The sequence below is a fragment of the Peromyscus californicus genome, unplaced genomic scaffold (assembly GCF_007827085.1).
Source record: "Peromyscus californicus insignis strain IS unplaced genomic scaffold, ASM782708v3 Scaffold_19__1_contigs__length_69161282, whole genome shotgun sequence".
Classification (NCBI taxonomy): Eukaryota; Metazoa; Chordata; class Mammalia; order Rodentia; family Cricetidae; genus Peromyscus; species Peromyscus californicus.
In genome coordinates, this window is record NW_026294491.1 from 35,077,674 (window position 1) to 35,104,840 (window position 27,167).

Consider the following 27,167-nt stretch of genomic DNA (forward strand, 5'->3'; position numbering starts at 1 on the left):
GCCTTGGAGTGTGCACACATTTAGAATTGTTATCTGTTCTTGGTGAATTGATCTTTTATCTTCATGCAATGTCACCCTGTCTTTCTGGTACTAGTTTGTGCTCTGACATATATTTGGTTATCACTTTGGCTTTCTCTAAATTACTGTTGGTGCCATGTATAATTTTCCATTTTGCTTTTAACCTACTTAGAGGATTAGGTTTGTGGTAAGTGTCTTGTGACAGCATGTATATGTGCTACTTTTTAAAAAAAGCCCATTCTGCTTGATGGTAAGATCCTGTTGCTGAAGACGTCACATGTTTGGGTCACAAGACTTGGAGAAATCAAGCTTCCTCCCTGATGACTCGAGTTCATAGTACCAGAAGGAAAGAAAAGCTGTCAACAGTCTTATACAGTTGTCAACTTTGGGAGTTACAATAACAACTGACCTGGTAAGATATGCCCATGGGTGCAACAGTGTCATGAATATTATGGGGGTAACCAACCACGTTCTGATTGGATTGAAGACCCATTCCGCAGGATGAAGCTCATGCCTAGTACTGAAAATATGGCCAGACCCCCAAGGCTGGGGAGCTCACAGGCTCCACAGGGGAACCTACTGCTCTTATTTTGCTAAATGGACACTCTATCAAACTGTCTTCTAAACATGTCTCTCTATACCCATAGATGAGTGCAGTTTTCAGTCCTCATCAGAGAAGCATCTTTGTTCAGTGGGTGGTTAATACAAAGATTCACAACAGGTCCAACCGCAGAGAATGAGTGTCTGGAGAGTGATCAGGCATTAATGGGACAGCTGTTTCACACCCTCAAGGGTATGCCAAGGCTCAGGAAACATTTCAGAAGAGGAGGCAGAAAGATTGTAAGAGCCAGAGGTCAGGAAAATCTGGGAGGGAAACGGTGTCTTCTGGATATGACAGGGCCTTTGAATTCTTGAACTCAAAGACCAAGCACAACCACAAGAACACTCTAGAATCGATGGGGGAGGGGCACATGAGGCCCCGTCTCTAGATGAGGAGCTGTTAATAGCTGATAGCTGCTAGGTGGAGAAGAGTTGGTTTTCTTTGGGGATACTGTGCTGCATAGTTTTACATCAACTTGACACAAGCTAAAGTCATCCTAAAGGAGGCAACCTCAATTAAGAAAACACTTCCATAAGATGGGGCTGTAGGCAAGCCTGTAGGGCATTTTCGTAATTAGTGATTGATGGGGGAAGGTCCAGCCCATTGTGGGTGGTGCCATCCCTGGGCTGGTGGTCCTGGGTTCTATAAGAAAGCATGCCGAGCAAGCCATAAGGAGCAAGTCAGTAAACAGTACCCCTCCACGATCCTCGCATCAGCTCCTGCCTCCAGATTTCTGCCTTGATTGAGTTCCTGTCTTGACTTGCTTCAATGATGAAGAGTGATATGGAAGCGTAAGTCATATAAACCCTCTCCTTTCCAAGTTGCTTTTTAGTCATGGTGTTTCACGTCAGGAATAGAAACCCTAACTAGGACAGGTATGATCCCTGGCAGGCTGACCCATGCTTCAGTAGATGAACCCGCACACATGCATATATAGGCAGAGCTAACTGGACTCAATGAGTTATGAAAATAATAACAGAGCATAAAGTTGGAAGGTGATACGGGTAAAATTCAGAAAGCACTGGGGAGTAGGGGTGAATATGAACAAAATTGTACTCCTGTATGATATTCTCAAAGACTACATAAAATATTATAATTAAAAATATTGCCCTGGAGAGATGAGTCAGGGATTCAGAGAGGGTACTGCTCTTGGGAGACCAAAGTTTGTTCCTTAGCACCCATGAATTCAGGTAGCTCACAAATGCCTGTAACTCCAGCTCCAGAGGATCTGATGCCTCTGATCTCTGCCAACACCTGCACTCTGCGCATACCCACACAAGACACATATACACCTAATTAGAAATCAATAAACCTAAAAACCCCGTTGGGCAACCTCTGTGTCATATTTAGATAATCTGTATTTAATGGAATAGCCTGCGGGCACGTGTGTGTGTGTGTGTGTGTGTGTGTGTGTGTGTGTGTGTGTGTGTGTTTTCTGTGTGTGTGTTTTCTGTGGGTGTGTGCATCTATGTTTGGGTTTAAGGTATCGTTCTATAACCTATTTTTCTGTTCGTTCATTCACTCTTTTTGGCTGTTGCTCCTGTTCATCTTTTCTATCTTCTTTTGAATTATATAAACATTTTTTAGTATTTTGCCTAGTGTAGTAAAAACTCTAGGGATCACACAATGGAAACTTACTTCCCAGCTCCGGCTTCATACCGGTGAAATTACGCTGTGTAGTTCTTTATTTGCTCTCCCAGTTTGCGGCGTTTCTGCTCTTTATGTCCTCTGTGGACAGATGCTAAGCCCCGAATACACTAGGAAATTGTGCAGTTTGAATACGTCAGACATTATTATCTCTCCCCAGTTAGCTGCTATTTCCTTCACTGCTCCCTTTCCTCCTCATGCTCCCCAGTTTCTGTCTGATATTATTTCCTCCTCGTTGGCGTTACTTTAGCAATTTTTCCCTCGCGGGTCTCCTGACAGCATAGTCCCCTTTCTTAGATATCAGCTTCACTTAGCATCATCCCTAAAGGATATTTTCATTGGATATAGAGTTTACAATGAACAATTTTTTCTTTGACACTTAAAAAACACTGTGCCACTTCTGGGGCTTCTGAGGAGGACTCCACAGTACTACTTTTCAGAGCAGTCCCACATGGCCAGTCTTGGATTCCAGGTGGAGGTCTTAAAAAAGGGGGCCATCTTAGAGATTTGGGGGCACCATAAAGCCCATAGCCTTAAGTAGGTTGTGGAAGAAGATGTTATCTGGGTTTCCGGGCAGAAAAGTCCACACAGGGTAAGATGGGTCAAGTTGGTACCACCTGAGGTGAAGTTGGGGGCCTCACTAATGATTTCTCTGCAGGTTTGGCAAGCAATCCAGAGTGGCTGCGAGGCATTTCCTCCCTTCTGAGATGGCACAGGGCATCTTTACTCTTAGCCACCATTTTCAGAAAAACGTCTGCGTCCCAATGGGAAGCTGGCCTAATTTCACGGTGACTCTTAGTTAACACTCACATCATTTAACTCGAGTCTGGCCCTTAGCAGCTTGTCACTAAACTCCTCAAAGGAATGGCTAGCCTTTTCCAAGGAACGACAGTCTGCTCAAGAAGGTGGACTTCTGGCCATCCTTGATTAGTTGGCAATTCACTGAAATCATTGAACTTGCTTTGAAATAAATTATCTTTTTCCTCAGATGCCCCAGAGAGGTTCTGGGTTTCCCTGAGCTAAGACAAGCCCAGGTTTCCAAACCTTCCAGGCACAGATTTCTGATGACAGTTCTCTTTAGTCAAAAGAACAGAACCCAGCAAGGTAAGAGCTAAAAGGCCCCAGAGGAGGGAGCCCCCTTTTCCATTCTGCTGTTTACTGGGCCACGGGAAGAATTAGCATTCTGCCTGCAAGCATAGTTCTACTTTTCCCTTTGTTTTGAGAACAGAATCACTCATCTGGAAATTACAGGGTAATATAAATGAGTCCCATGTCCTGTTACCCGTCCTTGTTCTTGCAATGCCTGCTGCTGCCTTAATCACCATCCAAACAAACAGAGGAAGCCTCAAAAATGGCTTACTGTCATTTTTATCCCAGGATGGAGCTTATGATAATATACATAAAACCAAGTCCAAAGCCTAGGAGAGGAAATCACAGCACAATCAGCATCCAAGACTCGACTGGAGCAGCAGCACAGAACCCAGGGCATGGTGCCTGTAGGTGTGGCGCTCCGCAAGCACGTGTGGACCCAAAGCCGTCGGTGTTGGCCACAGCCTTTGCCTAGGAGCCTTTCCATTCAGACTTATATATATATATATTTTTTTTATAGCCAAAGAAATCGTGTACATGAAACAAGATCAGTCTGTGAAAACGCAGTTGCCTGAGAAGGCAGAGCTCACACATCGCTCACTTGCTCCCCTGGCTTTGCCTAACAAACTGCAGGCTCTGTTTCCTCCTTTATGATGGTTTCCATGATTGCCCCCACTCCACCCCCACCCCCACCCCCACCCCAAATGTTCCCATTGAAGGCAGGATCACGCTACATGCCCTTCTCCTGTAGCATTCACTTGCTTACTGTATGATTCGGTTAGCAAATGCAAGTGGATGGTCCCAGTCACGGGTCCTCGTCCTTTTCTTCCACCTGGGAATTGAGAGGAAGCGACACACCTGGGCATAGCTGACACTCTCCCTGTCACATGGCTACCTCAGTGCAGGGGTGGGTACAGAATTCTTGCTTATCCTGTTTGAATACCTCCCTTTTGCCCAAACCACACTGAGACTAAGGATTAGGGTCAAAGAATAAACAAGAGTTCAGCTCACATTTCAGATCCAGCAATCCCTCTATTGAGAACCCCAAATACCAGCTAATCTTGCCTGACACTCTTGATTCTCTGGAACAAAACATAGCAAAGCCATAACCCCTTCCTCCTCTTCACCTCAACTAAATGCCTGGAGTTCCGGAAACACCTTCATAGCCAAATGGAAAGAGGAGAGCATGCATTTCTTCAATACCAGGTCAAAACGGAAGCGAACATCTAGCACTCGTTAGCAACAAGTGAAACAAACAATTCCACGACGCAGAAAACCTGTAGACACTTGTGTTCTTTGAGCAAAGCAAACCTCCAGCACCTATTGTCCCTGTCCCTTGAGCACAAAGCAAGGCCAAGGGAGCATCTACTGGGAGTGTGGGAGGAGGTCAGGGATATGGAGATTTGATCCCTGGGGCTACTGGTGGGCTGTGTAATCTCAGCTCCTAAGGCTTCTCTACTGTAGTGTAGGAGCAGTGATAGCCCGCTTTACAGGGATTCCACGAGAATGGGAGAGGATCTGTGGTCGGGTGACCCAGACATACCAAGGGGTCTGTATACCTTAGCTGTCTCCTCAGCACCATGGATGTCGAGCTGTGCCAAAAACTTACACACACTGAATGCCTGGCACTGTCTCAGAAGGAAGCTGTGAATTTGTCACCCCAATTTTACAGTAGATGAACCTAAGGTTAAGGGCAGTTTAGTGGCCTGTCCAAAAATAGACTTAAGAGAAGAATTAAAGCCAGCTCTGTATGGTTGATGCCTATGTCTCTCTCTCTCTCTCTCTCTCTCTCTCTCTCTCTCTGTCACACACACACACACACACACACACACACACACACACACAGAGCAATTCATTTGAATTACAGAGACATACCCCTATACAAAATGGCAAACTGGGAGCTTCATTATTCAGGGATCTTTTTTTTTTTTCAAGACAGGGTTTCTCTGTATAGTTTTGTTACCTGTCCTAGATCTCGTTCTGTAGACCAGGTTGGCCTCGAACTCACAGATATCCACCTGGCTCTGCCTCCCGAGTGCTGGGATTAAAGGCGTGTACCACCACAGCCCGGCTATCCAGGGATCTTACATCTCTCAACCACACTGTTTCTCTTTTGACCTCTTGGATTCAAAGTTCATGTTTTAAGTCTTCCCAAAAGAAAGCAGAGCAGTAGATGGTCCTGAACACATGACGGGCAATTATGGTGATAGTTTATCTGTGTACCCCAATAAAGTTTATCTGAGGATCAGAGGAAAAAGCCAACCACTATAGTAAACATAGAGGTCAGGTAATGGTAGCACATGCCTTTAATCTTATCACTTGGAAGGCAGAGATCCATCTCGATCTCTGTGAGTTCAAGGTCACACTGGGAACAGAGCCAGGCATGGTGGTATATACTTTTAATCCCAGTACTAACCATAAAGGTCTGGAGGTCTGTACAGACAGACAGGAAGTGACAGAGCTGGGCAGGAAGAGGAAGAGATGGAGCTGGGCGGAGGGAGGAAATGAGATGGCAGAACAGTAAGGCATATAGGCATGGGTAGACAGAAAGTAGGTCTCTTTGGCAGAGGATCTCCAAGTGGTGAGAATGTGCCTGGCTTCTTTCTGCTTTTCTGATCTCTCAGTTTAAACCCCAATATCTGGCTCCAGGTTTTTTATTAATAAGACTGTTTAGCAGTTCGCCCTATAGGCAATCAATTAACACCCACTGGATTTACATGGAAATTCACAGAAGAGAGTGGGATAAAATCCTTTTCAGAATATGTGACCATCAATCTCAAGGCACTGTGCATTCCCCAAAGCTCTGAAAGCCATGACTCATATAAAGTAAATTTTTGGGGGAGGACAATGAGGATCATAATCTCCAGCTAATAAACATTTTCAATATCCCAAGAATATCTTGTGAATGAAAGGAAATCCTTCCAGGGTCTCCAGGTGTGTTACAGGAATGGCTTCCCATGTTGCTGCCACAGAAATCTTCAGAACTGGAGGTTTTGAAAAGCGTGTGAAGCCATCTAGGGTCACAGTGTTAGGAAGGGCTGGCTGCATCTTAGCCAAGGGATTGGGTGTTGACAGTTGTTCTGAGTCCCTCTGAGCATTTGAGGGTGAGAGAAGCAAGGACTAACTTCTTCTTATTGTTTGTATGTAGACATCCACGCAGAGTTGCACAAAAGGGTACATTTCAGGAAGGGGGCAGTGCTGTGGTTTGGATGTCATTTATCCCCACAGGGTGCATGCATTGGAAGTTTGGTCCTCAATGGGATGAGGGTGAGATCCTGAAGGTGTGCATTCGATGGGGAGCAGCAAGACTGGCCTCTCTCTGCTCTGGATTCTTGATTGTGATGCTTGCAATGTGACCTTTCATCTCTCCTCGCCTTCCCTCATCCTCATCCTCCATGCCTGCTCTTTGTCTCTCTATCCTTTACCATAATCTCTCTCTCTACTTCTTGGCTCCTATAGGGATGCTGTCTCCCACAGTTTCCTCACCAGAGTCCCTTCCCATCAACCACCAGAACTCTGACTGAAGGAAACCATTTTTTCTTTATTCTCATACAGCAATGATTACCTAACTAACTGAGATACGTTCTTAGCCCAAAGCAAATGGGATTGGGAATGAATGAAAACAAAAGGCAGAGACTCTGATTTATTTCAAGGAACTTTTAGCTAAGACCTTTTTTTTTTTTTTTTTTTTTTTTTTTAGCATCTCCATATTTCTGATCTGCAAGTTGGGGAGAGAGAGAGAGAGTGAATATATATATTTTGTCTCCTTTTGATTCAGAGTTGAGTGAAGGAGAGGTTGGTCTGAGGCCATGTGTGGTCAGGAGGGAACATCAATGTCAATGATGGCAAAAGAGAGCTCTTGTGGACTTAAACAGTCTTGGTCTAGGCCTGTGGGGGTGCACAGGGAATTTGTAATTAGATGAAAAGAATCTCTCATGTCCTAAGGGATTAGAACCGACTCTAAGGTTAAGGAAGACTGCATTTAACTTCCCACCTGCCACTTCCTTGATTTTTCATAAGCCTTAGTTTAGCATAAAAACAATATACACATCAAAAGGATATTTGCTGTAGATATCACTCTGTATAAATAAAATGTTGATTGGCCAGTGGCCAGGCAGGAAGTATTGGCGGGACAAGCAGAGAAGAAAATTCTGGGAAGTGGAAGGCTGAGGCAGAGAGACACTGCTAGCTGCCGCCATGACAAGCAGCATATGAAGATGCCGGTAAGCCACGAGCCACGTGGCAAGGTATAGATTTATAGAAATGGGTTAATTTAAGATGTAAGAACTAGATAGCTAGAAGCCTGAGCCATTAGGCCAAACAGTTTAAATGATATAAGCGTCTGTGTGTTTATTTTATAAGTGGGCTGTCGGACTGCCGGGGCTTGGCGGGACCGGAGAGAAAACTCTAGCTACAGATATTGAATTGATGATTTGAGATAATGCACACAGAAGTACTTAGCTCAGTACTCAGTGGATATAAGTAGGAAACTCTCAATGAGTGCTGGCCACCACTGCTCTGTTCTCTGTGTAAATGATTCATATTGCTATTCTGTCAACACATCGTTGTAAAGTGCTGTGAAGTTTCAGACACATATGGTGATTAACACCTAAGTTAATGGTGGTTGGCTCCCCCAAATACTCTCCCCCACCCCCCGAGTAGAACAAGCCAGACTGTGTTGCAGGTGAGAGGACAGGGGTGTGGGACCATGAAGGCTGTTCTGTCTCTAGCACGACCTAGCTCACCCTCCAGGAACTCAAAAGGCAAAACGCTCCAGAGGAAGAGTCAGGTGCCAGGCTGTCCATGAGAGAAGGCAAGAATATGCTCGGCCTGTGTGGTCAAGTTCATTCATTTACTTGTTGGGGAGGGCACAAACGGACTTTGCAACCTTACAGGTTGTGATCTATAGGTTGCAAAGCACTTCTGGTGGAGGCTGGCATGCCCAGGACCAGGCGAAGGGCCCAGAACTTGTTGTTTCAGAATAAGCTCAAGACTTGCAGGCGTCATTGTGTGACTGTTTTTACAGGGATGTTTGTGCACATGAAAAAATAGTGATAAGGGTAAAATAACCTCACATGTGTGAAGCCTTAAGTTCTTCCCTTAGAACTGACTACCCCCCCAAAACACGGAAAAAATCAGATCAAAGGAGACGTCTGTCCTGTCACTTCCCTACTCCACGCTCCATGCCACACTTGTTCCTAAGCTACTGGCCAACACACCAACCTTGTGTTAATAGAAATATTAGAGGAAGTTGAAACAGTCCGGACTTGCTCATTTTCTTGTAGATTCAGACTTGAGCAGCTTTGCAAATGGCTATAGAATTGTGTCTCTCATGGCTGTCTCCTCAGGGGACAGTTGCTCTAGAGCTACCACAGTGGGTGGTCTCTTGGGACTTCAGTTATGAAGTTCTATGGAGGGAAGTAGGTACGTCCTTTATGGGCCCATGAGGAAGCCTACAGCAGAGGACAGAATGCCTGTCCTGGACAGCGTAGAAGGGAACAGGATGAGACTGGAGGACGGAGGCTGGTCCGTGGGTCTGTAATGAAGGTTCCCCTTCATTCATGTGCACAAACATCCCTGTAAAAACAGTCACACAATGACGCCTGCAAGTCTTGAGCTTATTCTGAAACAACAAGTTCTGGGCCCTTCGCCTGGTCCTGGGCATGCCAGCCTCCACCAGAAGTGCTTTGCAACCTATAGATCACAACCTGTAAGGTTGCAAAGTCCGTTTGCATGTCATGCTACTCTCTCTACTGCTCTTCTGTCCCTTGCACCCTAATGGCCTTCAGTGAGCCCTCATCACTCATCAACTCGTGCACCCCTGGGGAGACTGAAGCCACTTACTCACCCTTGCTTTCCCAGCTTACCGAGTTTAGCACAGTGATTGCCTACTTGGGTGGGTTGTGCCAAGTCTGATGACGTTTGACTATTCTTGACCTTCAATATCAGCTTCATGACTACCTCGAATGCCATAGGTATGCAATGAATGCTCATAAAGGAATAAACACATTCGGGGTTATGGGTGCTCTAACATAACAACCGCCAGACTAGTACATCCTGACTGTTCAACCATGGCACAAGGGGCCACGATGCCTCTGCTTCACAGAAGAAGAAGAAATTGAGATAATGTAAGGACAGTGCTCAGCACGGTACTGGTTGGTTACTGACCACTCAGTAACAACTGAGTATGACTAGAGTAGTGATTGAGTAATAATGATGCTATGACTACCTAAAGTCAGGCAGTACCCCAACACCACCACCAGGGCTTGAACCCAGACTGGCTTGACTCCTATTAGCCTGCCTTACTAAGCAGTATCTGTCCTGGAAAAGCAGTAACCAGAGCCCTCTGTATGGAGACCACCGTCAACAGGGTAACACATGAGCATGTTCATGTCAACACAGACTTGGCAAGTCCCACACAATGGATAACTTCACTGGTGAGACACAAAATTTTAGAGCCACTCTTAAATGTTTCAGGGAGAGGGTGTGTAGACGTATCCCACAGCTGCCTGTCATGCTTTGTTAAATAGAGGGTAAATGAAAGCAAGCACTGTGAGGCAGGGGCATGGCTCCCACTTACCTCTTTGCTCTGTCCTTCTCATCTTCATCCATTAGATTTTCTATGCAGTTTTGCCTGCAAAACAAAACAGAAAAAAAAAATCTGATGGTTGCAATCTGTTTCTAGATCTTTCTTACAGGTCTGTATGGTTGTCACACTATTTTGGTCTTATCTAATATACATGCCTCAACTCAGTGATTCTTGAACTTACTGGTCACAGCAGCCCCCTCTGTGTGTTCAAAACTTACTGAGGATTCCAAAGTGTTCTTGTTCATGTGAGTTCAAACGGTTATGTTTCGGTACAAGCATCCGTGGCATTGAGCATGTCTAACCTTGTGACAGGGCAGCACACTGTTGTCATCTGAACAGTTGTTGTCTGCTTGGGAACCACACAATCAAAATGAAATGGCAGTGAACCCTTCTGATGGGGCTGGGGAGGTGGCTTGTGGGTAGTGTTTATCATGAAGCATGAAGACCTGAGTTTGGATTTCTAGCACTCATGTGAGAGCTGAACATGGTAGTGTGTGTGTGTGTGTGTGTGTGTGTGTGTGTGTGTGTGTGTGTGTGTGTAACCCCAACACTGGGGAGCACAAACAGGTGCTAGGACTCACTGGACCACTAGTCTAGCCCAAACTGTGAGCTCCAGGTTCAACGATGGACCTTATCTCAAAAAGAAAAAAAAAAAAGAGGTGGATAACAAGAGAGAAAAGATATAACAACCTCTGGCCTCCATATGTGCCCAATAGGCCATGCACCCACACATGTACGTGCACACACATGACACAAACACATACTCACACATCCCATAGTATTTCAGGCGTGTCTATGATTTTTGTATTGAATCACAATGACAGATACTTGTAGGCTGAAAGTTGGACATACCTGGTGCTATTAGAGTGATAAATCATTAGATGCTTAAGTGGCTTCTAGAAAAATCCATTGTAGCTCCCAGGGAATGAGTCTTTTTTTTTTTTTTTTTAAGCAAACCAATCATCGTTTTTTCAAAAATGGATCTAGGTGCCTATTGGTCACATGTTGAGAACTGTCCTCGAGACCCCTCTCAATGAAGCAGGGTCTCTATCTCAGACTGACTCCAGTAAGCTCCTCCTGGAAGACGTCTCTGATAGCTCAGGGACACTGCCCTTGATTTTGTCCATTCAAAGACACAAACCCTCTAACATGTGACCAGGAAGACTCAGTCTCAAAGAAGGGTGACCCATAGTCCTTAAAGCTCATGGATGTGAAAGACTACACAATAATCCAGGGATGTTCTTGTATCCCCAAGTCTCTAGGGCCTAGCTCACCCCTTGGAGCCTCTACTCTGGGTCATGGGCTCAAAGTCTCTCAGGCCCCAAAGATGGCAGTTTCCCTTTCTACCTTGGGTGGCCCTGGGTTTTTCTTCCAGAGCAGAACACATCCTTGATTCCTTCTTCTATCAAATACTACTCTACCTGCCTGGTGTGCTCCCCTAAAAGCCAGTAGTCAAGGAGAATCAGACTCAGAGTGCCCATGAGGCCAGAGCCCACTGGGGGACTAGAAGCAGATGGTGGCAGTGTCTGAGAGGGCAAAGGGGCTGAGCTAGGGTGGGGTCAGTGGGGACAATGAATCAGCCTCACTTTCAAGTTTTGCTCTTCCCCAGACATCTGAACTCGACACTTGGCAAATGCACCAGTCACTATCCTGCATCTTTGAAGTTTTAGATGAAAGCATTACTGAGGCGGTTTCCTCTTGTGATCTCGGTTGCTTACATGCACAAGCACATACCTGAACCAGAGCAAAGGCAAGAAATCCTGCACCCATGGCTGCTTACCTACATGGCCCTTTCGGTGAGCAGCAGGTGAATTTAGGGGTAGACTCACAAGGGACCCCACTTGACAGCTGAGGTTTACATCACATTGAGGTTCACACCTGCACAGGTGTGCCTTCAATGCTTTCCAGATGGAATCTGCTCAAAGCTTTGGATGAGAATGCATTAGGGACATTCAGTGATGAGCTGTCTGAGTCCTGTGTTGCTAAGGACAGTGACAGTGGGAGATGTCCATGGGAGGAATGAAGGTCCACTAAGCGGTGACTACAAATCCCCTGGGCAGAGCACACTCACAGGAGGGATGGCATGCCTCGGGTACTAGATCCTGACTGCATGAGTGGGACAGATGCATCATCAACCAACCATCCAAAGGTGACTAATGGCGACTATTTATCTGTATTCAGAGGTATTTGAATCCACAAAGCCTGGGGGACCTGCGCTCATGTCCTCTTCTTCCTCTCCTTCCCATGTCTCTGCCACCATTCCTTCCCCTGGCTGAGCCCCTTGTCAAGCAAGAATCCAAGCTCCCCAGCAACACTTGCCCAGGAATTCCAGAGGGCATCCTTGTCCCCACTGCTCGTCACCTCTGTCATTTCCCATGTCTTCCCCATGTATTACTTTCTTACTATAAAAGCTGGTGAAATATGCATAATGCACCACGGCATGGTAACTACTCGGGAGTATGAGTTTCAGTGGCATCACGTTCATCCACCCTACTGTGCAACCACCTCCATCATCCATCTGCAGAACTCTAATCCTCCTCAAAGCTCAAACTTGATATCCCTATCCCCCACTGTCTCCAGCCCTAGCAACCATCACTCTATCTTCTATCTCCATGAATTTAGATACTAAAGTGTTAAAGTATTGTCCTTTGCAGATGGCTTCTTTTGCTTAGCATTAATGCCTGTGAGACTTTTCTATGCTTTAGCATGTGTTAGCATTTCCTTCCTTTTAAAGGCTGAATAATGTCTCACCGTAAGCTATAGGACATCTTGTTTATCCACTCATCTGTCAATGCACACTTGGGTTTCATTAAAGGACTAACAGGAATTCAGGAAGAAGAAGAAGAAGAAGAAGAAGAAGAAGAAGAAGAAGAAGAAGAAGAAGAAGAAGAAGAAGAAGAAGAAGACGAAGAAGAAGAAGAAGAAGAAGAAGAAGAAGAAGAAGAAGAAGAAGTAGTAGAAGAAGAAGAAGTAGTAGAAGAAGAAGTAGTAGAAGAAGAAGTAGTAGAAGAAGTAGTAGTAGAAGAAGTAGTAGTAGAAGAAGTAGTAGTAGTAGTAGTAGTAGTAGTAGTAGTAGTAGTAGTAGAAGAAGAAGAAGAAGAAGAAGAAGAAGAAGAAGAAGAAGAAGAAGACCTTAGAAATCTGCATTAAAGAAATAATGGCAGAATATAATTGCTTTACACAACTACATAGAGTTTCCAACAAGGAAACTTTTGAGCAGCTGTTTTCTCGTGACCATAGAAAGACAGTGAAGAGAAAATTGCTGTGAGAAGAAACTTTCTATCTAGAAGGAGAGATAATTCTGTTTGCAGCTGGAGAAATACCCACTGGTAGGATTAACCACCAGAGTGAAGCGTGAAGGGAAGCAGAGGTCTTCGCTTCAAATAACCAGTCATAAGGCTTGGGAAGCAGGGACTCCCCAGACGACAGAAGGTGAAATTCGGATACTTGAAGGAGGGCTCACATACAAAGGGGGCTATTCGCAAAGGTGTGTGGGTAATGGATAACCAAAGTAAGATGGTAACCACCAGGGTTGGCAACAGTAGAGGTAAGGAGTAAGAGGAAAATGGTTTCCCACACCTGAAAGTGTAGCAGACACCAGGGGAAGCAGCCTTTGATAAACCAAGAAGGGATCCAAGAAGCAACTACCCTTACCTCGTTCTCCCCATCTCTCCAAGAGAACCTACAAGAAGGGAGGTTACTGTATACAAGCTAAGCAAAGAAGCAGGTTTAGCTATGTTTGGTAGGAACACTCTCTGTAGAGGAACAGCCTTCAGGCTGGAAACATCTGAAGAGAGAAAGCTACAATGGACATTTTCTGCACACACTGTCAACACTCACACTCAGACCAGGAGGGGAGGCTTTGCCGTTTCCCTTGGGGTCCTTGACAAGACCATGCTCGTGCCAACAGTTAAGTTTACAAAGCCAGGTCCACAACTGGCATAAAAACAGCTGGCAAGGCTTGAGCATAGAGTGTCTTCATAGCTCCTTGGACCACAGTTAGTACACAATATATTCATGAGGCATGAAGGAGAGACGGAGACAGAGACAGGGACAGGGATGGGGGTGGGTAGTGAATATCCTGGGCTGACCCCCTATCTGAATCTCCTGCAATTGCTAACATCACTCTCCAAGAGCATGGAGAATCCAGGGTAACACCATTTATGTAATATATTTAAAAGTACAATTATATCCTCAAGACTAAAATTAAAGAAAGAACTGCTATGTATGCAGGAATTACCTGCTAAAGAGAAACCCTCTGGGACAGAAATGATAGCCCATGCATGCCCAAGGATTCCTTTACCACTTCTCAGCTACAGCCAAGTTTTGGAAAACAAAAGCTCCTATCTCCATCCAGTTCCATGGTGGGAGTTGAGAGGAAGCTGGCCACAGCCATCCTCTGTGTAGGGGTTAGGAAGGTACCTCCTAGCAGGCTGCATGGCTTGCCCACAGATGCAAACTCAGAGGACAGAGTCCTGTCCCTGCATCGGACACAGACACTTTCCTCCATCCACTGTTGCTCAGGGTGGCTGGATTTCTACCTTCTGTCAGACTGATTTAAATGTAAATTTCAACTGTTACCCATTTGCTCCATGACATCAATAAGCCCCTGAAATGTCAGTCTGTTTCTCCTATTCTAGAAGGAGGCTACACACACCAGGGAGGAGATGTACCTGCACAGCCAGGGACCCGGCCTGATGCCCAGCACACAGATCATCTCACATCTGCCTTGCCCCACCATTCTGCTCTTCACCCATCTTCTGTCTGATGGGTGATGTCATTTTGTATGCTGTGAAAATGTGTTGCTTTGATTGGTTGATAAACAAAGCTGTTGGGCCAATGGTGAGGTAGAATAAGGTTAGGCAGGAAATTCTAAAGAGAGAGAAGGAAGGAAGAAGACAGAGCATGGGAGCTGCTGCTAGCTGCTGCCAAGAGAAGCAAGATGTAAAGTATTGGTAAGCTACAAGCCATGTGGCAAAGTATAGATTTATAGAAATGGGTTAATTTAAGATTTAAGATCTAGCTAGCAAGAAGCTTGAGCAAGTAGGTCATACAGTTCATAATTAATATAAACCTCTGTATGTTTCATGTGGGTCTGAGCGGCTGCGGGACCGTGGGGCCATGGGAGCTGTGCAGGACTAGGAAAACTTTCAGCTACATCTGTCATTAAGTCTGCTAAGGCCGGTGACGCCAGCATCCCATTTTGTTTGCCTTGAATCCTCTTTTTGAGTGTAATATGCTTTAGTCTTTATTTTTAAAACTCTGTATTATGGAGCACAGTATGATGTGCCAATACACTGCCACACGGAACAATGACCAAATGGGATAACTGGTATCCTTGCCATCCCAGACAATTAGCATCTTTCTCTTGTTAGTGCTGGGGATTGAACCCAGGACCTTGCACATGCTAGGCAAGCACTCAACCACTGAGCCACAGCTCCATTTATCATTGCCTTGCTGTAGGGACATTCAGAAACCTCTCTGCTAGTTATTTTGGGACTTTCAGTATGTGACTGTTGATCACATCTCTCCACTGCACAGAACGACACTGGAGCTTACTCCTGCCTTCCATCACCTGTAACTCCATGCTCAGTGATCAGTTTTTCTACCCTCCTCTCCCAAGGTCTGTCTCCCCACAGCACTGACAATTTTCAAAAAGACTTCTGGTCACACTCGGTACCCTTCTGGCCCTGTGTGGTTAGCTAGTTCTGCTTCCTGGGCCCAGTACAAGTTCCTCAGCCCATCTCACTCTGTTCAATGCTCCAACAGCCACAAGTGGTCCTGGAGCTGTGGGGTTAGCTGCGGCTGGGGCATCTGTATCTGTGTACCACTTGGATATAGAGCACTCTTCCCCAAACATGATCTTTCCTTTCTCTGTTCAGTGGCCCTTCTGTGAAACATGAAGTCTGTGTGACTCCAGGGCTTCTGTTTGTTTCACCCCGTGGTGAACCTCTCGTGTGCAGAGACTGACCTTCAAGGGATATCCATCTATGTTGTTACTAATGACAGAGTTTCATCCTTTTTCATTTCGTGAATAATATTGTATTCCATCGCTTCATCCACTGCTGGACTTCTGAGTCGATCCCAGTCATTGTCTGATGTGAATGCCACTGCCATAAATATCCGAGTGGAGATACAACTTCAAGACACTGACATTGTTTCCCTTGGATATGGGCCCAGTAGAGAGGAAGGTTGCTCAATGCCAGGGTACTTCCAGTTTTAATATTTTCAAGGAAGATCCACACTGTTTTCTCTTTCTTTCTTTTCTTTTTCAAGACAGGGTTTCTCTGTGTTGTTTTGGTGCCTGTCCCGGATCTCGCTCTGTAGACCAGGCTGGCCTCGAACTCACAGAGATCTGCCTGGCTCTGCCTCCCAAGTGCTGGGATTAAAGGCGTGCGCCACCACCGCCAGGCTCATACTGTTTTCTGTGACGATCAAAGCTTTCTTTCCCTCACATCTTCATCACTACTTGCCATCTTCTGGTTTCTGACCACAGTAAGACCTGGATTGAAGGGCTATCTTGTCCTCTCCGAGTATGTTTCTCTATTGATCAGTGACATGGAACATTCTTCCATATACCTGTCAATCAGCTATTTGTCCTCTTTTGAGGGCTGGGAAGGACATGATTTTAAGTGACATAAGCCAGACTCAGATAAGAAGCATCCGTGTTCAGTCATGTGTGGGATCTAAAACGGTTAATGTCAGCACAGTAGAATGTGGCAGTTTCGGTCCCACATCTGAAGGAAAGGCAGAGTGTGGCTGCATCAGCCTTCCCAGCAAGAACCCCGGCTCTGCCCTTGCTCATGTGATCTCACGCATGTGTGAAGGCCAGCCCTAGTTCTCCATCTGTGAAGTGGGGACGACAGCAGGGCCTCCATTTCTGTGCTCAGTAGGTGAGATGAGAAAATCCACAAGAAACCCCAGCATAGTCCCCGGCACAAGCAAGTCATGAAAAACGGTAGCCACTGTTCCTCCCAGTATCAGTAATGACACCTAGTCAAAGGGTTAGCCGTGGGGAGTGGTAATGAAGGGGGCAAGGTGTCTTTGGGAGAAGGAGTATTGCTTTTACCTACCAGTATCAAAGTGTGTGTGTGTGTGTGTGTGTGTGTGTGTGTGTGTGTGTGTGTGTGTGTGTATGTACACACGCATGCACTGTTGGTAATGTACACACACACACACACACACACTCACGTACATGCTGAATGGAGAAGAGGCTCTGATGATGATCGTAGCGACACCACAGGCCATTATGAGGATGGGAAGGAGTGAGAGAATGGAACGGAAGACATAAGAATGCAATAAACATGGGCAGAAATGACTGAAGATGTCTTATACAGCAAGGCTCCAAATAACATTTATATGACCCAGGTGAAACTTCCGCCCTGAGGACTCTGGAACATTCTTTCTCACAGCCACATATTTATTACCCATTTGATTGGCACTTTGGCTCCGAATCAATGGGAACTGGTAAATGAGAGTGTGGCTATTTTCTGGTGCTACATCTATAAGCCTTTGGGGGCTCATAGAGAGTCAGCAGTGAGGCAGACAGGTGACAGGGTGTGCCCGGGGGCTAGCAGCTGACAGCTGGGTCTCCAGAAGAGACCAAATACAAATACATGGAAATGAGGCAAGACATGAGGAAAATTAATGAGACACAGAGCCTTCGAATCAGGTAACTAGTTAGATATAACCAAGTGAATCAGATAGTTAGATACAACCAGGTGAATCAGGTAGCTAGTTAGATATAACCAGGCAAATTAGGTAGCTAGTTAGATATAAACAGGGATTGACACACTCTGATTGATTACTGATCAAAAGAATGATATCTCAAAGCATCTCAGGCCCTGGGTGAAGTCCTGAGAGTCTGAACTGCTCTGAAGGTCATTAGATTACTATTTAACCAGTGGTTTTCTAGTAAAGAACAGACAGCAGAAACCATTGCCCTCTCTTAAGAGTTAATCCAAATTGGCCTGTCAATCACCCAGTAAAGTTTTCTTGTTCTAGATTCTTGAGGCTCAGCATTAAGTCTGCTTGAAATGTAAACTCTGGCCATCCTCTATGCTGCTCCTTTTGAGTCTTTTCCTCATTGGCCACTTCACACTCTCACCGTGAGAGTGCTGCTCTGTACTGGGTAATAGACCCCACTACTGCTCTACACCATCCCTGTGCATCTCATCCGACTTCCTGCAATCGAGAGCACAAGGACCAGCAGCCAGGGGAGATGGAGCAAGACCTCAGGAGTAGATGAAACCTCCTACCTTCTGAGAGTCAAGAATTCTAGCTGAGTGAACAAAATCTTCTGTAAAGATTGCCCACACAAAGACAATAGTCCTTCTTCTAATCGAGGATTTTCAGATAAAGATATTAAAATAGCAATAAGCCAGGCTTGTGGCTGAAACATGTATGACCTTTGGGCTCAACCTACTCCTCCCAGCTATAAACCTGCCATTTCCTGAGAATCATACTAACAAGGTTATGAACTTTGTTTATAGTCAAAACACATCTTATTCCCTTGTGACCTAGAATAGGAAGGACTCCTTCAACCTTTGTGACCAAGGTTTTTCCTTATCAGCCTGTAATTCTGTCCAAGTCACAGGCCTATGATTTCATTGACTAAAACAAAAGAAAAAAAGAGGTTCCTTAGAAATCTGTTGAAACAAACCACCGAAATAGTGTTATTTTCACTTTATTTTATTTTACTAAAGCTGGGGTTGGGAGCTGGTAAATAGTTTGGAAGCAGACCCTAGAGTCTTTGAGTGACTGCTCACCTCTCCCTGCCATGTAAAACCATGCATTGACCACACAGGCATTAAAGTGTGTGGCTGTGTTCCAACACAACTTTATCTACTAAAACAGGCTGAGGGCCAAGCAGTTTGTGCCCATGTTAAATTATCACTAGAGTCATTTTGAACTTCCTCTACTATCTTTATAGGCCCAGCGGCTCACTCGGTATCATCGTGAATCTTCCCCGACATGGCTTCCACAAGTCTATCGTGCTGCAAGACCAGCGCTTTCACAAAATCAAACCATGACGTTTTCAAAATGGCTCAGCAGTGCTTTGAACCGCAGCTCCCATGCTAGCTGGAAAATCTCATTTCTCCTCCCTAGCATACCAACAAAACCTGGTGGATTTAGTTCATTAAAAGGAAGAGAGACAATAACAACAACAACAACAATAACAAAACCCCCAAACACTGGAAACAAAACCCAGTCGAAATTGAAACAGGCCAAACATGCAGCTCCCCGCTTGGCTGAGTTTATGGCTGTGGACAGAGAATTTGCCTTCTGTCTTGCCTGGCAGCCCCGATGAGGGGCCTCATGTCTTCAGCAAGCATCTGTACCTTATACATGGGAGGTTGACAGTAATTTTTTCTCATTATAGTTACACTGTAAAAAGGCTCTGAAGGACAGGTGCTAATGAACTGTAGATGTACCCCTTTGTCATTTGGGAAGACTAGGAAGTTACTTCTGCATCGTGATTCTTCCTGTCCAGGGAATGATTCATTCACTGGGAGGAAAACGTAGCTTTTTTTCTAAAGGAAATGGGCAGTAAAAACCAGAGAGGCCGCGGCTGCCCTCACAATCCCAACTTCCCTTCAATTAAGGAATTCTCATGTTCAGGCATATTTCCTGAGTGGGGAAGAGCCAGGCTGGCAGATCTGATCTCAACTCTGGTCCAATCCAGCACTGGCCACAAGAAGCCACATCCCAAGAGCACTTCCTGTGTGTGGCTTCACGGAGTGAGACTCCAAGGTGAGCCCATGACCAGACACTTGCTTTACAGAGCTCCCATGACCACCAGCAACTCGGCCGCAAACGTCTACAAGGCCAAGGCTGTGGCTTTATCTGCCTCTTGCGACTCTGGTTCTTTCATAGTCGCCATTTTTCCAAGGACCTGGTGATTCATTGTTCAGGGAAAAGATGACATAGGCCATGAAGGAATGAATGGAGAAAGTTAGAAAATCTATTATTAAGTCAACTTACAATGACATCTTCGGTCAGCAAGGAGTTTCCAACCTAGAAATGGTCACGGTATCAGGGTGGAAGGACCATTGTGACAGTCCATGCAGCTCTTGTAACCTTTGACAGCGAAGTCTCCATCCCTGAAGATTCCCTCTAGGGGGCCCCTTTGAAGACTTAGAGCCACACTGTGGTCGTCCTGAGTCAAGTAGGGAATCTGATGAGTGACAGTGTGTGGTCAGGGTGTGGACAATAGATGCCTAGGGAAATCAGTAAGTGGGGATGAGTCACACCCGCAGCTGAGTCACGGCAGTCTTTGTTGGGAGTTGCTGCCAAAGACAAACCTAAATCGGCTACAAGTAGTGCTCAGGCCTGCTTCTCTCTCCAGGTAACTTGTACTCCAAAAGATCCTTGGAGTCTGGGAAACTTCATCCTAACTGTGCTCCAGGCTTCAAAGAGAGCAAAGGAGAAACAAGATATCCATGTGAACCAGAAGTCAAACTAGTTTGGACACCAGGCTATGGGGGTTTGGGCTTAACATCAGAGTTTCCAATCACATTTCACCAAAATGCGGGATGTTGCACGTGAACCACTGGCTGGTGGAGGCAGCAGAGTTAGTTTGGGTGTGGGCTGGATTTAGGTTTGAAAGGCCTTCACCCTCTTCCCTTCTGGTTGTGCCGTGGCTGGGCTGCATCCTGAGAATGATGATTTCATCAGTAACGGACATGGCTAAGACTTCTCTTCCACAGCCAAGAGGAGGAGCCATTGGGGTCCTCTCCTCTTCTACTGGATAGTGGCTGGAAACAGGATGGGGCCATTGGAACCACAAGCTTCCCAGTTCAGGCCTATCTAATGCCATACGCCACGGAGGATGATGAATCAGTACTTAGCATTATTTCTCCCCTCCTCCCGACATCATTTCTTTCATTTAGAGTTTAAGAGTGCCCTGTCTGTCTGCCGTGAATGGCCAGGGGGCTGCAGTCCACCCCCCCCACCCCCCCGATAACACTGCTAAACCTGAGCTCAGCTATCTAGGTGGCTCCTGTAGGGAACGTCTGAGAGCATCAGCAGCAAGGGGCTTTCTTTCTTCACAGTGTGAAACACTACTGTGCTTTATTCTACTTCCTTTTACAAGGTATCCATGAGGAGGTTACATCTCCCTGTATTTCCTCAGTTGGCTCTAGTGCATGTCAGCTGGGAATAGATGGGGCAGGCAGCGCAGTTCTGTTCAAAGGTCCTGGTCATGAGAAAACAGGGTGTGTAGGGAGCTCTCACTTTGCATGACTAGCTACTACTTGCCTCTTGGTGTGCTATTCTGAAGGTACTACAGTTATACCCACAGTCCTCTCCAGGTGTCCTCTCCGCCTCACTCCCGTTAGCTAGGTCCGTCTTTTGCAGGCCTGCACGATTTAGTGCAGCGGTACATCTAGGGCTAGAAACTAACTGTCCCTGACTTGCTTCTCTACTGACCACAGAACAACGCCATCTTTGCTATGCCTCCCTATAGCCAGGTGTGAAGCAGCTAGGCTCCTGTTAGCTCTGAGCCTGGCCTGGACCCAGGTACAACCAGTCACTGGAGAGACCCAGCATGCCCTGCGAGGGTTTATAGCAGGGTGGAGGCTTTCCTGTTTTCCTCTTCCTCCTTTTTTCTATGCCCCTTCCTTCTCTTCCTCCTCTTTTTATCCGCCGCCCCCACCCCCCAGTGTGAGTCTGTACAGGTGTGCTTGCCCATGCACATAGAGTGGAGGCAGAAGGTCAAGGTCAATGTGCGTGCACACTGGAGTATACCACAGCATGCATGTGGAGGTCGGGGGACCTTTGGGAGTTAGCACTCTCCTTCCACTATGGATCTTGGGGATTGAACTCAGACTGTAGGGCTTGGGTAAGCAAGTGTTTTATTTGTTGAACTGCCTCCTTGTCCCTCCACCTTACTGTGAGGCAGTGTCTCTCACTGAACCTGGAGCTAACTGACTGGCTAGGCTGGCTGGCCAGCAATCTCTGGGGCTCTCTCTATCTCTGCATGCCCACTGCGCCCTGAGTGCCGGGGATATAGTGGTGCCCCGTTGTACTTGTCGGCACAGGTCCTCACACTTGAGATGCACGCACTTTACACACGAATCCATCTCTGTAGCCTTGGCAGGCTTCAGAATCAGAAGTCTTGGGCCCAGGACACCCTTCTCAAGGCTCACGAATATATAGGAATGTGTGAGCTGGTGAGACCTGCCATGGCTAAAGCCCTGGCTTATGGGTGTCTTACACATCAGCCTATTTAACCATAGACATCAGATCCTAATCCATCCAAAACAATGAAGAGATGATATCCTATGCCTGGAAACAGCAATCTGGAGAGATTTCAGCAAGAAATACAGGTAGCAAGCATGTGCGGAGTAGATAGGGGATAACACATATACGTCATTCAGCACAGTCCCCATAGTTCAGAAGACAGAGGTCACATTGTCGCATCCAAAGCCCTGATGACAAGCTGTCAATCAGTGATCAGCACTCCCATCATCCTCTGCCCTGCCATGGTACCCTCCTCTGTCTCCGGCACGTGGTACCGTTCTTTTCTATTCGTTACTCCCTTTCCTTGGTTTTAGACACCCAGAACCCCTTTTACTTGATGGCGACCCCCTCAAGGACAGGATAGTCCGCATCTTCTCGGTGGCTTTACAAGCCGCTGAGGTTCTTAGGGCTCAGAGAAGTTGTTCCGTGTGGCCTACGCACGGCTGTAGCTTACGCGTGGGGATCTGTCTTTAAAGCCGTGGGGGAAAAGCCTAGCTTTGGTTCTCAGCAAAGAATGTCTCCTAACCCCGGGTTGCTGGGGGACAGGTTGAATGTGGGCCAAGGGAGGCCCCGTGATTGGCTCCTGTGTTCCAGCCACCCTGGGGTGCCAGGTGGGAGTCCTTCAGACAAAACATACAGACTCAGACGCTCCAAAGACTGCCATCTGCACTCCTCGTCGGAAGGCAATGTACTCCGCCTGGTGCCTCTGAACAAGGCCAGACAGGCTTAGCCTGCTGTGGGCAAACAGCAAAAGTGGGTCAGCATAACAGGCCTGCTCTTCCTGGATGATGAGCCATGGGGATGGCAAGGCCAGGCCCAGGCCCAGCCTGAGCAGTTCAGGGTGGCCTCTAGGTGGCAGACAGGGGACCCAGGGAAGAGCACTGGGGAAATAACTCTTAAGGAGATCTGCCTCCTTCTTCTGGACTCTGTGGGCACCTGCACTCCCACAGGACCATCCTCCCGCTTAGACAAACATAAGCATTTTACTAAAGAATAAATACTAGTCTTTAAAAACAAACTAACAACAACAACAACAAAAAATGGTAGACTTAAACTAGAGAAAAACAGCCCAGATCCATGCTCCTGGAGGCTCCCTCCATCACTAAAGACAAGCTGGCCTAAGTCTTTATTGTGGGGCAACTGGCCCAACTTCACCTGCACAGGGCTCTGCTGTGAAACTTCACACGGACTACTGAGAGGGCAACGCCACCTCCCAGGTCTGCAGCTTCCTCTACTGTCCTCTCTAACGACTAACCCAGAGGCCATCAGAATAAATGCTGCTGCCTTGGGAAAGGAATGACTTGGTCAAAGTTGCTGGGACTGGTGGGAACAGAGACCTCACGAGGGAGGGGCCACAGTCCTCTGCTGTTCCCATGGTGTCACTTGGCTGCAGCTGTACAGACAGAAAGGTCTAGCCGAGGCTGTAGCTCAGTGGTACTCAGACATTTGCTGAGCGACAAGGCCCTGGATTGGAGTCCCAGCACTGCAAGAGCACATATGGAAAGGCCTTCCCCAGACATTCCTGTCTAGGAATTGGACAGAGTGAGAACCAAATAGTGAAGGAAATTGTCCAGAGGCCAAGTGAGCTGACCCACTTCTGGGAACAGGCTTTTGGAGTCAGGTGGTCCCAGAAGGGCCCAGCACACACCTGCAGGCTGACTAGGACCCAGAGCTCCCCCAGAGTATGTTGGAGTGTCTCTCTCAGCAAATGGGGCAGATAAGAGTGAGTCTGGGGCCCCAGAGCGCTCTGAGCAAAGCGACAGTGGACATGCTCCTTAGAGGCCTTTCTAATGCAGGGCGTGGATTTTCCTGAATTTCATTCCATAAGAGACGTATGGACAGATGAGGAGGCTTTGTCAGTCAGTGCTTGGGAAGCATTCAACAAGAAACACCCAGGACTTTGGGAATATTCTCCCACCTCTTTTAGGAAATGGCCTTATGTAAAAAGTTTTCTTTGATGTTTTAAGGACTAAAGCCCACAGTATCCATCTGTCGTCCTTCCTTCTTTCTGTCCTTCCATCCTCCCTTCTATCTCCTTCCCTTGGCCTGAGCTTATGAATTTATTTAGCAGATGATAAGTGGACCCTGACACTGATGAGAGAGACTGGGATTCCTCCTCCAGGAGGCAAGGGCCTGGGAAGATCCCTTGTTCAGATATTGCTTCCGTCACCCAGCCATCTGAGTGACTTGAGGAGAGTGACTCTCCGTGCATCATCACCAGCCTGTGGAGATGGGGGCTGTGACACTGGAGAACACAGCAACTTGAAAGCACCTAGAATGTAAAACACCAATGAAGGGCGGGTGACCATTTTTTTTGTCACACCAGTCCCCAAGGGTGTTCATATGGCTTTACAACTAAAAACCAATTCCTGACCAGCCACCACGAGCTTTACTTTCAAACTTCCAAGACAGTCGTCACCAGCCACCGGGAACCCAGCAACGTGTGTCCTATTAAATGTCCCTGGCTATCTACAAGGTTGCTAGACCAGGGAAGTCAGCTGGCATGCAACTACTTTCCTGAAGAGCTGGCAGTAAACATCCCTATGAGCTGAATCACACTTTGAATGTGTCAGTGGCTCCCAGCCACGAGCTAGGGGAGCTCCGAGTCCCACCCACCCGCACTAATGAGCCTTCTGCCATGCAGAATGCCTCACTGCCAATTAGTCTGTTGAACAGAGTAGCACACACCTGGTTTCCAGGCAACCGAGGCTAGATGCACTCTCTTTTTTTGTTTTTGTTTTTGAATTTTTTTTCAAACTTGGAAATCCTAGATAAAATGAGAGATGTTTGAATTATTATTATTATTGTTGTTGTTTTAATTCTAAGGAAAGACTTTCTTACACGCTCAGCTAAATTAGAAAAAGTCAAATGCGAACTGCTGTTATAACTGGAGATACATCCCTCCTATCTGCAACTCCAGGCATTTACAGCAGCAGCAGCAGCAGCAGCAGCAGCAGCATTCTCTCAAAGAATGCTCCGCTCACTGAGTTACTTAAGTTACAAGAGCAGTCCAGTGTGTCAGAGTGTCATTCTCTTATCTCTGCCACAGCCAGCCAGAACTCTCTTCCCTGAAAGTGATGAATTACCAAGCCCATCAGGAAACACTCGGATTCTTCGGGACAGGCAGAACTCTCTCTGATGTCACCAAAAACAGAAATAAATATCAATTTTCACAAAGCTGCTTGAAAGAAAAAATAAACTGAAAAATAAATAAAATACTTGATGTCTAGCTTGAATCAAACCAGTTTTTTTTCTTCATTGTTTTGGGGGAAGAAATAACGTGTAGGTACACATTATAATTCATCCATTCTCTTATTAAAAAGGCAAGAAATGTTAAGGCTATTCTTTTTTTTTTTAAATTAAGCAGTCAAGTTCTCTTTCTCTCACCCCCGCCCCTCTGTATATGTGTATGTATGCATTACATTTTTCAATGGAGCGTAGTAAGAAGTATTATGTCTTTCCTAAACCCTTCTCCTAGAAACACTACTTTATACCGCAGGATGGAGACCATCTTCAACACTTGTCAGAGCTGATGGATATTTTGGACTTATGGTCATCAGTGTTGGTTTTCTCTCTTCTCCACCTATCCCTCCACTAAGTTTCTCATTTGTGGGTCTTCCTTCACACAGTTCAAACTGCTTACTCTACCTCGCCGAGGAACACAAACCAAGTTGGAATGCGCCTACTCTGGCTCCCTATGGAGGAGTGCCGTCTTTGCGTCCAAGTTTGCAAACATTGGAGGGTGAGAAAAGATGAATTACCAGTAACAGCAGTGCTACCTTTACCATCCTTGATGGCAAGTGAGACCTTAAGAAAGTCTGTATCCACACATACAATGCCAGGCAACAGTGAGAGTTGTCTTCTAGCAAGACCAAGAGACCAAGAGGCAAGAAGATCACGCAGCATCTGTGATGCTTGGTCGCACAGCTTGCATGCTCCTCCCCTGGCTACCTCTGCTCTTGATTACAGAAAAACAAATGACCTTATCTTCTAAAGACACTACTTTCTGATAGGTTTCCACATGCCCTTACAACTTCTTACATGGCATGGTCAAGAGAAGAAGGTAAGAATGTGGCTTGCATTCCAACAAGAGAAAGGAGTTAGATTCGGGAAGACAATTAAAAGAGTCTAAATAAATGAGAATAAAAATAGAATGGTTTTACATGTAGCAAGCTGTTTGCAAAGTGGCCCCATGGATCTGTAGCCATGGTAGTTAAGAGAATCCAGAGTATAAAATCAAGGTCAAGATCTCTCAAGCTCTTGCCCTCAGAGGACTTCTAAGGAGGATGAGAAGAGAAGAACTCAAGGTACTCCCATGATCACGAAAGGAGTTGAATAGTTGTACTTCTCAGTGCCTTGCTACTATGATCTTTCGAAGCAAAATCTTTCTCTAGTCATGTAGATTTAGGCAGAGAGTCTGGTATTCCTCGGAATGGAAGCTACGTTTCTCAGTATGAGACAGGAGACCTGAAGTAATTTCCTGATGATTTGGTCAGTTTCTTTTTCTCACAGAGAAAGGCAACCCCCATTCTCAAGACTGTCTGATTTCATGCCAATTTTGCCTCCGAAAAGAAATAGGGGTAAAAGGAGCTGGTTCCTGCCCCTTCTGAGCACAGGGGAACGGACCTCGGAACAACGCGAAACACTTCAAGGTTTTATCTAGGGAAAGTACATTGTGCCTCTGTGTGTGTGTATGTGTACACCTATGCCTCTGTGTGTGTGTGTGTGTGTGTGTGTGCGCGCGCGCGCGTGCCTGTGTGTGTATATGTGCATGTGCACCTATGCCTGTGTGTGTGTGTGTGTGTACACATGTATACCTATGAGAGAGAATGTTAGGCAACACTGAGGATGTCTGTGCCACTCCGCACTGAACGACCTGCTTTTTGATATATTGTAGTTCTTTCCTGCCACTAGGAAATCATAAGTCTTTATAAAATTTGCCAAGATCCCACTTTTTAAAATTAAAATAAAGGAATGTGT

The 27,167-nt window shown here is 46.1% G+C and overlaps 1 protein-coding gene across 5 annotated transcripts in view; it reads right to left on the minus strand.

Moving 5' to 3' along the window:
* Npas2 (neuronal PAS domain protein 2) overlaps positions 1-27,167 on the minus strand; it is a 182,948-nt gene that overhangs the window by 98,610 nt on the left and 57,171 nt on the right. For 4 of the 5 annotated variants that reach the window (XM_052745085.1, XM_052745083.1, XM_052745084.1 and 1 more), the window contains exon 2: positions 9,936-9,989. In XM_052745085.1, the coding sequence (XP_052601045.1) occupies positions 9,936-9,967 (32 nt within the window). In that variant the 5' untranslated portion in view covers positions 9,968-9,989. Of the gene's footprint in view, positions 1-9,935; positions 9,990-19,928; positions 19,952-27,167 lie in introns of those variants that run through there. The other variant, XM_052745082.1, reaches the window with a different exon arrangement.